The sequence below is a fragment of the Herpailurus yagouaroundi genome, unplaced genomic scaffold (assembly GCF_014898765.1).
Source record: "Herpailurus yagouaroundi ecotype Mexico unplaced genomic scaffold, PumYag 216, whole genome shotgun sequence".
Taxonomy (NCBI): domain Eukaryota; kingdom Metazoa; phylum Chordata; class Mammalia; order Carnivora; family Felidae; genus Herpailurus; species Herpailurus yagouaroundi.
The window spans coordinates 741017-753452 of record NW_024412447.1 but is presented as its reverse complement, the minus strand read 5'-3'; the positions used below and the strand labels follow the sequence as shown (position 1 = coordinate 753452).

Genomic DNA, 12436 nt, shown 5'->3' with positions numbered 1-12436 from the left:
GCGCGGTCAGGGTTCTGTGGCCGGCGCCCAGCTGCCCTGCAGGGCGAAGCTCTGCCGGCGGCCACTAGGTGGCGCCCCGCACACACGCCTGCGCTCCCAGCTGCAGAGCGGGTCGGAGTCCCGTGTTCCCTGCGGGAACGTAGAAACGTATCCGCTCCGACTTCACAGCATTTCGGACGGTAGTATCGTTTCCTCGGTTCAGGTGATGTTAGTGGCACACGGGCCCGCAAGAGCCTCCCAGTAAGCGGTTTTCAAATACCGGGAGCAGGGGCGATAATGTCATAGCCACTCGACAAATGCTTGTCCCCGGGACTTCAGTGTTACACGCGTACGGAATGAGGCAAATCGTACAATTCTTTGCGCCTCGCGTTCTTTATTAACATAAGATGGGTAAATTCGGATTCTTTCATTCCCAGAGACTCCCTGTTCGTTACTCAGATGTACTCGCCGTGTGCACGGCACGCTCCCCTCTTGCCCCGGGGGGACGAGGCCCTCCCTCGGGGGGACAGGCCCTCCCACACGGAGCCGCCGGGGCCACTCAGTTCTGTCCTCGGCCCTCGGGACGCGTCAGCAGTTGTCAAACGTCCGTTCTCGGGAAAGAACGTTTGCCAGACTTGGGGGGCTGTCTTCACGGGGTTTGGGGTGCGCCCCGCCCTGCCTGAGGGAGCGTGCAGGTATACGCTGCTGCTGTGCCACTGCGGCAGAGGAGTAACGAACAGTGGCGGGCCCCGTGTCACCAGGGGAAATAGGCTAAGTCCCGTGCCGGTTTCTGCTACACGTCATACACCCCTGGAAATACACATTTTGAGAATTCCGAAGGTGGGTGATTTGTGTCTAGTGACTTAAGTCTTCAAACGTGTGGGTTTTTCTTCAGCAGGATCTTCTTCGTGATTTACGTAGAACTCGAGGCAAACGGTACAACCTCTGGAAGAGACGCAACGGATGAGAAATGAAAAATTCCCCCAGTTTTCCAGCTGATTTTAAATCCAAGAACTTCACTTGTAATTTAGCTTCTTAATCATTTTCTCCAGGTTTATCCTTCATCACGTGCGTTGTTCTATGAAGGCCTGGGGGTCTGTCTGCCTTGCCGATGCATCTGCCACAGTTAGCAGGAGTTCTGGTTTCCCGTGATAAATTTTATAACCTTCGTGAAGCAACCTAAAATTAAATTCACCTTCTAGAATCTTAAATAAGCACGACAAGGTAGATGAGTTGTTGTGATTAGCAAAATTAAGATTAACTTAAAAAGTATAATAGGAGGGACTGATAACAAAATTAATGGCCTTGGAACATAGACTTCCACTGGGAGACATCGAGATTGGTGAGTTAAAAAAATACACGTGTAACACGTAGGATCACGTTCACAGTCTACTGGAGCCTTTCCCGACCGACTCCTCACTCTTCTCTCAGCTCAGAATTCTTTCCGTGTCTTGGGCCACGTGGCAGGAGCGCTGGAGGCAGCGTTCAGTCGCCGCGGATCCAGCCCAGGTGACTGTGGATGGACAAAAGCCATGTGGGAAGCACATGGGGCTGGTGGCGGAGGTGTCCCCAGTGGGGAGAAGAGCACAGAGGCCAATCAAGCCATGAGACCCGGGGATGCCGCGAAAGCAGCGGAGGGGTCTCCGTGAGACACCCAGCCTGCCACCCGTCCCCGGGGGCCCTCTGTCACCGGCACGGGTGGGACCCGCTCAGGCCCCCGGAGGTCACCAGAAACAAGCCAGGTTGCAACCAAAGCCACTGAGAAAGTGAAAACAAGACCGTGATTTTCGGCCCCTTTTCTGTTTGGGGGAGCCCAGCTGGGGTGAGGGACTCCCAGGGCTGTGGGCAGAGACCCACGTGGCTCTCGGCTCTGTGCCCTTGGGATCTCCCTCTTCTCCTAGGAGCTCTTTCTAGAGCAAAGAGCAGAACAGATGAGCGAGGAAAAGGGTCTTTTTATTTGAAACAGCACTGCCACCCCAAACCAGCCCACCTGCTGGGTCCCGTGTCCCCTAAGAACAGTGCTGGCTTCCTGACCCAAGAGCCTGGTCGTGTGTGGCGGACCTGGGACTGACCCTGGCCCCAGCCCCGCCCACCCGCCGTGAGAGGACGAGGACTGAGGCTCCGTGGTAGCAGGTGTGTGTGAGGTCAGAGGCCCCACGGCTGCAAAGCCGGGCACCCTGCAACCCGCCATTCGCTCGGCCAACACGAGAGGTCCCCAGCGGAGGCAGGGCCACGGGACCCCCCGCCGTGCAGCCCACAGCTTGAGGAGTGGAGGGGGTCGGGTCTGAGACTTTCAGGACTGGGGGAAACCCTGCAGCAGAGGGGTGTTGCGCCCTTCAGTAGAAATAGCACGTTCACGGACAGAGGCAACTCAGAACCTTCTCTAATTCTGCCCCTGATTTACTGGCCAGGAAGTAGATTAGGCCCCACCTGTCCAGAATTTCACAGCTACCAGGGGCGAGTAAGACCAGGACCCTGGTGTCCAGTGTATTTTCATGCTTCTGCACAGGCAGACTCTGAACTCAGTCATCGCATCACCCCGGAGGGGATATATTCTCCAGACAGAAACACAATGGCAACCGAGTCATGGGCTAAATCTCCCGAGAGACCAGGGCCAAATGGAGCGATTTTCCTGAATGGAATGTGGCAAAACACAGAGCCACACTTTGCCATCCTCGGATCAGATGTGTCAGAATTAAGTTTTCAGGTTGTCAAAAGTTAGTATGTTAGTATCTCTGATAAGGGACTAATCTCCAAAATACATAAAGCACTCCCAGAACCCAGTAGCAAAATAAAACGTGATTACAAAGGATGAGAACAGACATTTCTGCAAAGAACGCAGACGGCCAACGTGTACGTGAGAAGGTGCTCAGCGGCACTCGTCAGAGGAGCACGTCAGAACCCCAGTGGGTGCTCCTCACGCCTGCTAGGGTGCCGCCACCAAGAGGACACTGAGCGCTGGCGAGGGAGTACAGGAAAGGGGTCCTCGTGCACCGCTGGTGGGGATGCGCACTGCCGCAGCCACTGTGAAAACAGTACAGACGTGCCTCAAAAGTCAAAAGCAGGTTCTACTTATCCAGTGATCACACTTCTGGGTATCTACCCAAAGGAAACAAAAGCACTGAGTCAGAATGGTGTCTGCACCCCCACGTTCACTACCGCGTTATTCACAACAGACCAGACACAGAAGCAGCTGAGTGTCCCTTGACGGACAAGCGGATGAAGAAGAAGGGGGGGGGGGGGCGAGTACACGCACCGCGGAATATTAGCCATAAACAGAAATGAAATCTGGCCATTTGCGACAACACGGACGGACCTGGAGAGCACTGTGCTAAGTGAGATAAGTCAAAGAGGAGTAGAACATGATCTCAGTGGTACAGGGGATCTTTAAGAAAAACAACCAAGGCCACGGAAGCAGCATGGATTGGTGGTTGCCGAGGCAGGGAGGAGAAACGGGTGAAGGGAGTCAGAAGGTAAAAATAAACAAATAAATAAATAAATACAGTGTATTGCTGAGCAGCGACAAAAAGCAACACATTTTTGGATGCACAAACCTAAACGCGGGTTGGAGTTCCCAAGCTGCCAGCCCCAGCCGCTCCCTGTCACCGTAACCCCGCAGGAAAGCGTAGGGTGACATAGGAATGACATCTTAAGGCGTGTGCATACTTCCGGCTGCTTTTGGCAAACGACCTACGTTCACCTGTTCTCTGCGTCTGCACACACACAGTTAACATGCTGTGTGTGCTGCGTGTTACGGGGCCCTGTGGGGCCGGGCCAGTGCCCCGTAATCACATTCACACTCCTCTTTCCTCAGAAAAGCGCTCTCCTACCACTTCAGCTCAAGGTTTGCTACCAAGGGAATGTGCCGCAAACTTGACAAACAAATCTTCCTGTTTTTAGAGCTTTGTGGGTTTCAGAGGTGCAGTTAGGGGGCTGCAGGCCTGTGGTGCGTCGTGACGTCGGGGTGCAGGTGAGCGGATGGTGTCGAGGAGAGCAGGGGGCTTCTACTGCCACGGTTTTAGAGCAGGTGTTTACAGGACGCGGCGTGGAAGGATCCAGGCACGCGCCGCGTCTGGCGAAGCAGGCTGCTGTTGGGTGCAAGGTGGCAGTGGTGGCCCCACGCTCTGCCCCGGTGCCAGACTGGGCTCCGCCTTGCAGACCTGTGACTCCCCAGGCGGTCCCTCCCAGTTTCTGTGTTAGGTTGGAAATCCTCACCGCGCTTTCTTCTCTTCGGTTTACTATTAGCGTGGGGTTTTGTGCACACTTTGGGGAGTTGGCTTCTACTGAAGACGGTTAGCCGAGGTCACCCGGGAGGGCAGCAGGGGTACCAGTTAAGGGCCCTCCGCCCAAGACCAGCCACACTGCTGGCCCTGTCCTTCTGAGGCATTTGCACGCGCCTCTCCCCGCCTCACCCCACCCAGCACGACCCTGCAGTAGCAGGAGCCCGTCCGTCCAACGGGAGTGCCCTCCGTGTTGCTTCCTTCGCTTTCGGGCTTTGGTGACTTCTCTCGAATCTTTTTATAAGCGCAAGTAAAGAGACAGAATCGGGTATTTTGCCGGCACAGAATATAAACACTGGATTTGGATTCTCCTGACTTCGTTCAGAAACCCAGGGTGGAGGCGGCCAGGCTGAGGACGCTATTGCGGGTGTGGCCCCGCATGACCGAGACCGAGCAGTGCGTCCGCCCCGAAGCAGGTGGGCAGGCAGCTGTTTTTCACGCCAGGCCCCTCCCGCCTTGGACCGCACGGCCTAAGGCCTTGGCCTAAGAGCGGCCTGTCTGGAAGCAGAAAACTTGGAGAGAACACGCCTCGTGCTGTTCTGGGTCCCGGCCTCAGTGACGTCCTGGGGGAGAGCGTGACAGAGCGGGCAGTGACAAAGTGCTGTGCATCCAGGTCAAGCGTCGGTCGCCTGTCTCCCAGGAGGGGGCCCGGACCGTGCCTCCGGGAAGTACGCCGTTGACTGCCCGTCCGATGACCCCACCCGGGGCACTGGTGGCGGCCCCGGGACCCGCGCTCAGCGAGCGGCCGTGACCCCAGCCGCCGGCTCTACGCCATCACCTGCTGTACCCCTGCTTGGTCCGGGGAGCAGCTCTGGCGCCCGCAGTGCATTTTCTTTATCAGCCGCCGGAGTTTGCTGGGGAAGTTTCTGTTGATGTAGCGGTAAAGGAGCGGCACCACGGAGCTGCTGGAGAAGGCCAGGAATCTCGCCACGTCCTTAGCGAAGAGCAGGATCCCCAGGTGGTGCCTGTCAACGGGCTTCCCCCGCAAGGCCAGCAGCGTGTGCCCCAGGAGGGTCAGGTAGTGAGGCGTCCACAGCCCGAACTGCGTGCACACGGTGGCCACCAGGAGCCTGTGCACCGAGGGGTCCGGCCTCCCCGCGTCCTGGTCGAGCGGCGTGTCCTCCTTCCGGATCCTCGAGATGAGCGCCAGCGCGTAGAGCACGGCCAGGGCGGGGACCACGTAGCCGATGAACACCATGATGGCGTCCGCGGCCTGCGCGTCCCGCATCTTGGAACACTCGACGATCCTGGCGGCCACGTGGCTGCAGACGTAGAAGAGCAGGGAGGAGAAGCTGGTGAGCAGGGCCCCGCCCCAGACGAAGCCGCACACGTGTCGCGTGTTGTAGACGCTGGACATGTAGGTGCGCGGCAGCGCCCGCTCGATGTAGCAGTCGAGACTGAGCAGGGCCGTGGAGTACATGGTCACCAGGGAGGAGACGTTGAACAGCACCAGCAGCGTGACGTGGGCCTCGCTGCCGAAGCCCCACAGGGCCCACCCGGAGGCGGTGGGGCCCAGCAGGTGCACGGGCGCCAGGGCGCCGAGCACCAGGCCCGCCACGGCCATGTTGACGAAGTAGACGTCAGGCATGGTCATGCTGCTCTGGTCGTGCAGGTTGACCAGGACGAGCAGGGCGTTGTAGCCCAGGCCGACGGGGACGCCGGCCACCAGGTAGAGCAGGGAGAAGACGGACAGGACCAGATGCAGGTGCTGGCACAGCGGCTGGTCCTCCGCGCCGCCCGTGCCGTTGAGCGGGCCGCAGCTCCACATGATGGAGGGCTGCGGGAGAAAGCAGCGGAAGGTTAGCCAGAGCCCCGGGCCCCGCCAGCCCCTCAGAGATGCGGAGGTGGTGCCCGAAGGGAGCCTCGCCCCTTAACCTAGCAGGGCAAGGGCTAGAGACCGTGGGCCCTTCCAGGAAAACTCCGTCCCGAGCGTGCGTGTTCTGGGAGAGCCAGGTCGCTGTCCGTGGCTGCCTTAGGTCCTGAGCTGGGCCCGCAAGGTCCCGATGCTGCCGTGACCCTAACGGCCGTGGCGAGCCTCCCCGAGCCGTTTCTAGAGAAATCTGAGCACTGGATGATGCGCCCGAGATCCCGCCGGGGAAGCCGCTTCGGGCAGCCTTCACGCTGCCTCCCGTCCTGGCTTCTCTCCGCCATGCGGGGACACCCTGCAGGGCTCCCCACCCCCAGTCCTGGGCTCCCGTCCTGCCCCCCACCACCCAGTGGCTTTAAGTGAGCCCCGTGACCACCTCTTTTTCAGCCTCTTTACTGAAAGGGGTTTTAGAAGGACGGGTGCCCGTGGCGCGGCACGCAGGGCCGTGATGCGTATGGGCCTTCCCACGACAGGGTGACCCTCCACAGCCTCCTGGGTGGGAACAGCAGGCCGCCACAGCCCTGCCCGGACCCTTCGCGGCGTGCGTGGGAATTGTGCGTCCGCCCGCCCTCCACACCTGTGTCTGCGGTCTGGTGGCCAGAGACCCGCCCCGTCTCTCCTGCCACCTGGGCTGCACCAGCACGCTGCGCCTCTGTCCCCGAGAGCGGGTGTGGCTGCGCACGTGGGAGCAGGTCGCGGGCAGCTGCACAGGCTGGCGTGTGACAGGTGCGCCCTGAACGCAGCTGGGAGAGCAGGAGGCGCTAAGCCAGGCGGTGGGAGCCCCACCTGAGGAGGAGCGCGGGAGTGGGGGTGGCCACCGTGGGTGAGGGGCTCACGCCTTGGTGTCCACCGGGCCGCCACGGGGCCCCGGTGATGGGGTTCCCTCGGAGGGAAACTTGCGCTGCGCTCCCCCCCCGTCCCCCCTCCCCGCTGGAGTGCAACCCAGTGGTCCGTGGTCTAGCACACGGGAGGCGTGGGTGTGCGGCTGGCCGGGAGGACCCACACGTGAGGAAAGAGCACACTCTTCACGTGTCACGGTCCTTTGGAGGAAAACCTTCCATGCAAAATGAATTTCGGCCCATCCTGATCTCCTGCTCTCAGAATAAGAAATCCTCTCGGGCGAACACATGCAAAGTGCACGTTTGTTTCCCGGGCGTAGGGGCTGAGGGTTCTGCCAGCCCTGTTGCTGTTGATGCCGGACCCCAGCCCCTGAAGGGGCTCGGGGGCCAGGCCCTGCCCACACCTGCCGCTGCACTGCAGGCTGGAGCCTGGCATGGGGGTGGGGGGTCGGGTGGGGATCAGGCGGTGAACACAGACATCTACCTGCTGATTTCCTCCGAGGCAGTGAGCCAGTGGGGCGCCAGGGGGTTAACCAGGAAGTAAAGGGAGGTTGGGGGTCCCCACAGCAGGAGTGCGCCTGCATCGGCTGTGATGGGCAGGTGGGCAGTCGGTGCGTGAGCTCCCGTTCAGGGACATCGAGTCAGTGGGAGTGTTTTGTAATTCTCGTGAGTGCCGCCCAGCAGCCCATCAGATGGGAGTGATGCTCGGGGCCGGGCCGGCCGGATTCTGCCCACACGTGCTGATCACATCACTTTTAGAAGTGTTCGCTGTAATCCACAGCATGGGTTGGGTCCCTAAATCTAGACCATGCTCCTCAGCTTCTGGTCCTGGTGGGCGCCCTGCACCCCAGGAACCGGATCCTGGGGTGCAGCGGGGGCACTGGGCTGCTGGCATGTTCCTGGAACACCTGTGGTTCCTACAGGAACCTTTGGTCTCCCAGAGCTGGATGGTGGGGGGGGGGGGCCTTTTTGTGTCATCTTTTAGCTGATTACACGGCTGGTTTCCACTCTCCTTCCTGAACTCATCCGGAGCTGGCTGTGGATGTTTAAGTGCAGTCTCCTCTCTGTTCTGGGCTCCTGCAGGCCGAACCATGGCTCTGACCATAACCGGGGACAGCGAACGGGGGCCCATGGCTGTGGAGAGCTTGTCCACCAGACTTCACAGGCCTCGAGTCCCCAGGAAACACCGCGCATTCTTGTGGCCACTGGACGTTTCACATCCCATTGCATCCGTCTCTGCCGTGGTCAGCCCACAGGCAGACTCCCTCTGGTCTGGCCCTGCCTGGCTCACATCCTACCCCAGGGCCCGTGGGGTCTGCCCGAGGTGTCGCACCTACTCTCGTGTACCGGCCTCCCTCCTCGTAAGGAGACCGAGACGTGGAGCCGCAGCCCCACAAAAGGAAGGGCCTTCCGCCATCTTTAACACCGGCGTTGAACTCACACGGGGTAGTTGCTAGCGAGAAAGGTGGGCTCGCGATCGGCGCCCAGGCCGGGACCCCAGGATTCGCGCTCCTGGTGTGACGAGCCCGTCCTTCCCTCCCGGTTCAGGTGTGGCGGGAGGGGGGGGCGGGGGACATTCGGCACTCACCGCTCAGGGCGTCCCCCCCGGCCCAGCCCCTCCCGGCCGCCTGTCCCCGGTGCAGCCATAGGTGCAGCCATAGCGGAGCCTTCGGCGCAGGCTGCTTACCTTTATCCCGAGCCCCGCGTTTCTGTGCGCCTGGACCGCAGACCCCGTCCGTGAGCAGCCAAGGACGCCGAGAGGATCCTGTTTCTCTGCCCCCCACCCCCACCCCACCCCACCCCACCCCCGGGAGCTTATCAGCCGCAGCCGTGCAGCGCTGGCTTCCTGCGCGGGCGCGTGTGTGCGCTTGGTGCCCAGTGTGGACGCACACTTGTTTTCCTCCAGTAAATCACTCGGTCTCTGCCTCCCTTGGCAGGCACGGCGGCCCCTCCCCAGCTCTGTTTACAGCCGGTTTCACGGAATGAGGGTTGTGCCTGGAAGGGCCGGCACCGTCGGATCAGGCTCCTGCCCTGCTGCTCCGGTTTCGGGAGCGCCCGCTTCCTCCCCCCTCTGCGCCCCCGGCCCGCACTGGGTGGCGGGGCCGGTGCGATGAGGCTCGTCTGGAGCCCACGTGGCCGCTCCGGACACTCGGGGTGCTGGGCGTGTGCACAGACGAGTTCCTTTTTTCCCTCTGCGAGGAAGCTGGGTGGCCACTAAGGGCGGAACGCGGGCCTCCCTGAGAGTTACCCAGTCACCATGGAGAGGGGCCGTGGCCGCCTGCCCTGGGGCGTGGCCCCGAGAGCTCTCCAAAGCGGGCAGCGGTGGCTGAGGGCCAGGCTCGGGACCGGCAGGAAGAAGGGTGGGTGCCTTCTCGACGTCGCTGTGGAACACAGCCGGCCTGGAGCCTCCCGGCCGCGGGGTCAGAGCCGCGGCCCTGACTGCCCACGGCTGCCCCGTAGGGCCGCAGGAAGGGCCGCTGGCGGGCCACCGCACTGGGCTGAGGACGGCTCCGTTCTTGGGAAAGCCTCAGCCGGAACGCGGTCTGTTGAGAGCCTCCTTCCTAGTTCACGTGCTCGTGTGGCCCCAGCTCGCTTGTCGGAGGGGGCGCTGCGCGTGCATGGTTCCCACGTGGGTCAAGTACACGGGCAGCCGTGATCTGGATGCAGACGGTTCGCTTTCTCTAGGCCTGACGAGAGGCCTCGTCCTTTCGTTCCGGCAATCCTCCGGGGAGGCCAGCGGTGAGGAGCCGCCTTGTGTCACAAACGGGGCCGTCTGTCTGGCATTTGCCGAAGCTCATCCCTGTCTTTGGAGGGGGAGTGGGGGAGGCGGAGGGTGCCACCGTCACGGAGGCTCCCGGACGGCCAAGCACCTGCCTCGAGATGGGCTCGCCCGCGCCCTGTGCAGACAGAACGTGGGTCCCAGGGAGCACGGCTGGCAGAGCCAGCCGAGCCCGGGGTGTGGGCACGTGGCACGGTGGACGTGCTCAGGAGACCAGAACTGCCGCGTGTCGAGCGAGCAGGACGGGCCAGTGAGAGAAACACGCTCAGGTCTCGGAGCCGGTGGTGCTCGTCACAGCGCAAACATTGCGGAGACCGTGGGCGGGGGTGCCGCCGGTCAGGGCCCGGCCCCGGTGCTGTTCCTCAGGGCCGCTGCCTGCCGCTCTGCACCTGGGAGCCCGCGGACGCCCCCACGCCCACCCCCTTCCCGGCCCTGCCTTTCTCTGGTCCCCGGTTCCTTGCGGTGACCCCACTTCCCTTTTGTGCACTCTGGTTTTGCAAGTCCAGGAACCTGGGAACAGAGACTTCCCCTCAGGCTGCCCGGGAAGCAGGCCAACCTGGGAACAATGGTTTGGCTCCCGCCCTCCCGCACAGGCCTCAGACCACCTTTCCAGCTCGCCAGTTCTCGGTTCACTTCCTTCGGCGAAAGAGGAACTTGGGGCACAGCCGGCGGGGAGGCGGCCTCTCCAGGGCCGAGCAGGCCTGCGCTCCACTCTCCATCCGTTTTCATTTGGAAATCTGCCACGTTCTCCCCAAATGGCAGGATGGACAATCCCAACTTCCGGGCCCTGCCACCTGCCGCAGCCCCTCAGCTGACGGTGTCAGGGTCGGCGGGGACCCCAGTGGGCCTCCCATCCAGGCTGGCTCTCCAAACAGGCCGGTCCTGTCACCACACCTCCCCACTAGGACCCCTGAGCCCTTCCTTGCCGGAGCTCCCCACTGCCTCCCTGGCCCCTTGTGCCTGCGCTCCTTTTCCACACGCTTTAGAGCCCTTTCCAGAAGGGTCCATTGGCAGAGACGCCTGGCCTGCTCTGCCCTTCCCGCCCCCACTCCCTCGGTGCCACTCTGCCTCTGCTGGCCCTGCCTCTAGCCTCCCAAAGCCTCTTCCAAGATTCCTTCAGGACTGACACCCCATCATGTCCATCCAGGTGCCCTGTCTGCACCCACAGCGATGGCTGTGCCCACGGACCGGCACCCAGGGCCCCCCGTGAGCCCCCGCTCCTGCCAGCCCACCGTTTCACTGCAGCTGAGCGCTGGGACCGTCCCCGAACCTCTCCCCTCCTCCCAGGGTGGGTGTTCCAGGTCGGAACCCCTTCCCGACCTCACGCCACCGGAGCCGAGAAGCACACGAAAAGCTGCGAACATCTTCCGAGAGCCCCCCTCCCCACCCCACCCCGGATCTCCATGCATCCTCAAGACCCCCGCCGAGATGGGTCTGCGCTTCTCTGCGGTGTCGTGAGCCCAGACCGCCAGCCGGCCTGGGTGCACAAAGCCAGGCGCCCCTGGCACGTTGGCAGGAATGGGCACAGCAGGACCGCCGGGCCCCCACCCTCTGCTGGTCCAGAAGCGGGCCTCGGTGGTGACAGGCCAGCGCAGGGCGGGGGCTGCAGGAGTGCTGTGCGCCAGTATCCGGGCCGGGCGGCAAAAGGGAGGCGCTCTGCAGGCCGGCGACCACGCACCTGCTTGTGGCTGTCCAAGAAAGACCAGGTTATGAGTTCATGCTGGCTTTTCCTGTAAAGGTGACTCACGTACCCTCTCTCTCTCCGAGAGCTTTCTGGGTGTTTCGTTCTCTAATCACACTCAGAAGAAAGCCTCCGCACCATAAGGACTGGGCTGGCCTCTCCAGTGGCCACTCCCCTTCCCAGGCCTCTTCAGACGGCTTCGGGGCAGCACGGATCCAGGCCTGTGGGGCCAGTCGACAGATGACCGAGGTGGGGGAGGGCGGAGGAAGCTGCCTGGTGGAAGCAGGCGCCGGGACTGGCCTGAGAGATGGCTGCACGAAGCCCCCCGCCCGGGGTGAGCCCTCAGCCGACTCGGACCATTACCGCGAACCCTTCGGCGGCTTGGCTGCGCATCCCAGAGGGGCGAGAGGTCACAAATGGCCTGTTCGTCCAGAAAAACCTGAGAGGACCCGGAGGCTGAGGGGGCACCCCTGCACGAGGCTGGCTGTGCGGCGGGAACCCTTCGGAGGGAACAAGGCTGTGCTCGACGCTCCAGCGTGGAGGGGTCACCTCTGGGACCCGTAGAGGAGAGCGAGGCCGAGGTCCACAAGGGCAGGGTTTCTTGGTCAAAGCTGGCGTTCCATTTGTGGACTTGGTGCCACGGCTTTGCCATCCAGGCCTCTCTGCGGGCTCACGGGGTGACCTCGGGCCAGCCTCTCAGAGGGCGCAGTAATACGGTAGCCACCCCTGGCAGGGCAAGGGAGGCCTGACTGGCGCTTGTGGAGGATGGAGCGAGAGGCCACCGGGCGTGCAGGTGTCTGAGCATTTCTAGGGACTTAGTTTCCGGAGCCCTCTGTCTCCCTGCATCCCCTACAGAGGCCTGTGTGTCCTCAGCTGGGTGACAGTCATTTACTACAAATGCTCTCAGGTAGAAAAGAAAAGCCATTTACTTCCAAGACCACCTCTGGCCTTCAATAATTATTTTTCACGAAGGTGCTTTCCTGGACTTGCCATTTCCAGGCCCAGGAGGTG

At 62.0% G+C, this 12436-nt stretch overlaps 2 protein-coding genes across 7 annotated transcripts in view; one reads left to right on the top strand and one right to left on the bottom strand.

Moving 5' to 3' along the window:
• CHLSN (cholesin) overlaps positions 1 to 12436 on the top strand; it is a 121719-nt gene that overhangs the window by 75964 nt on the left and 33319 nt on the right. The window lies entirely within an intron of this gene.
• The window catches only part of GPR146 (G protein-coupled receptor 146), a 12758-nt gene continuing 4696 nt past the window's right edge, over positions 4375 to 12436 (bottom strand). For 5 of the 6 annotated variants that reach the window (XM_040455694.1, XM_040455691.1, XM_040455693.1 and 2 more), the window contains one exon: positions 4375 to 6036. In XM_040455694.1, coding sequence (XP_040311628.1) covers positions 5026 to 6036 — 1011 coding nt within the window. In that variant the 3' untranslated portion in view covers positions 4375 to 5025. Of the gene's footprint in view, positions 6037 to 8652; positions 8757 to 12436 lie in introns of those variants that run through there. The other variant, XM_040455696.1, reaches the window with a different exon arrangement.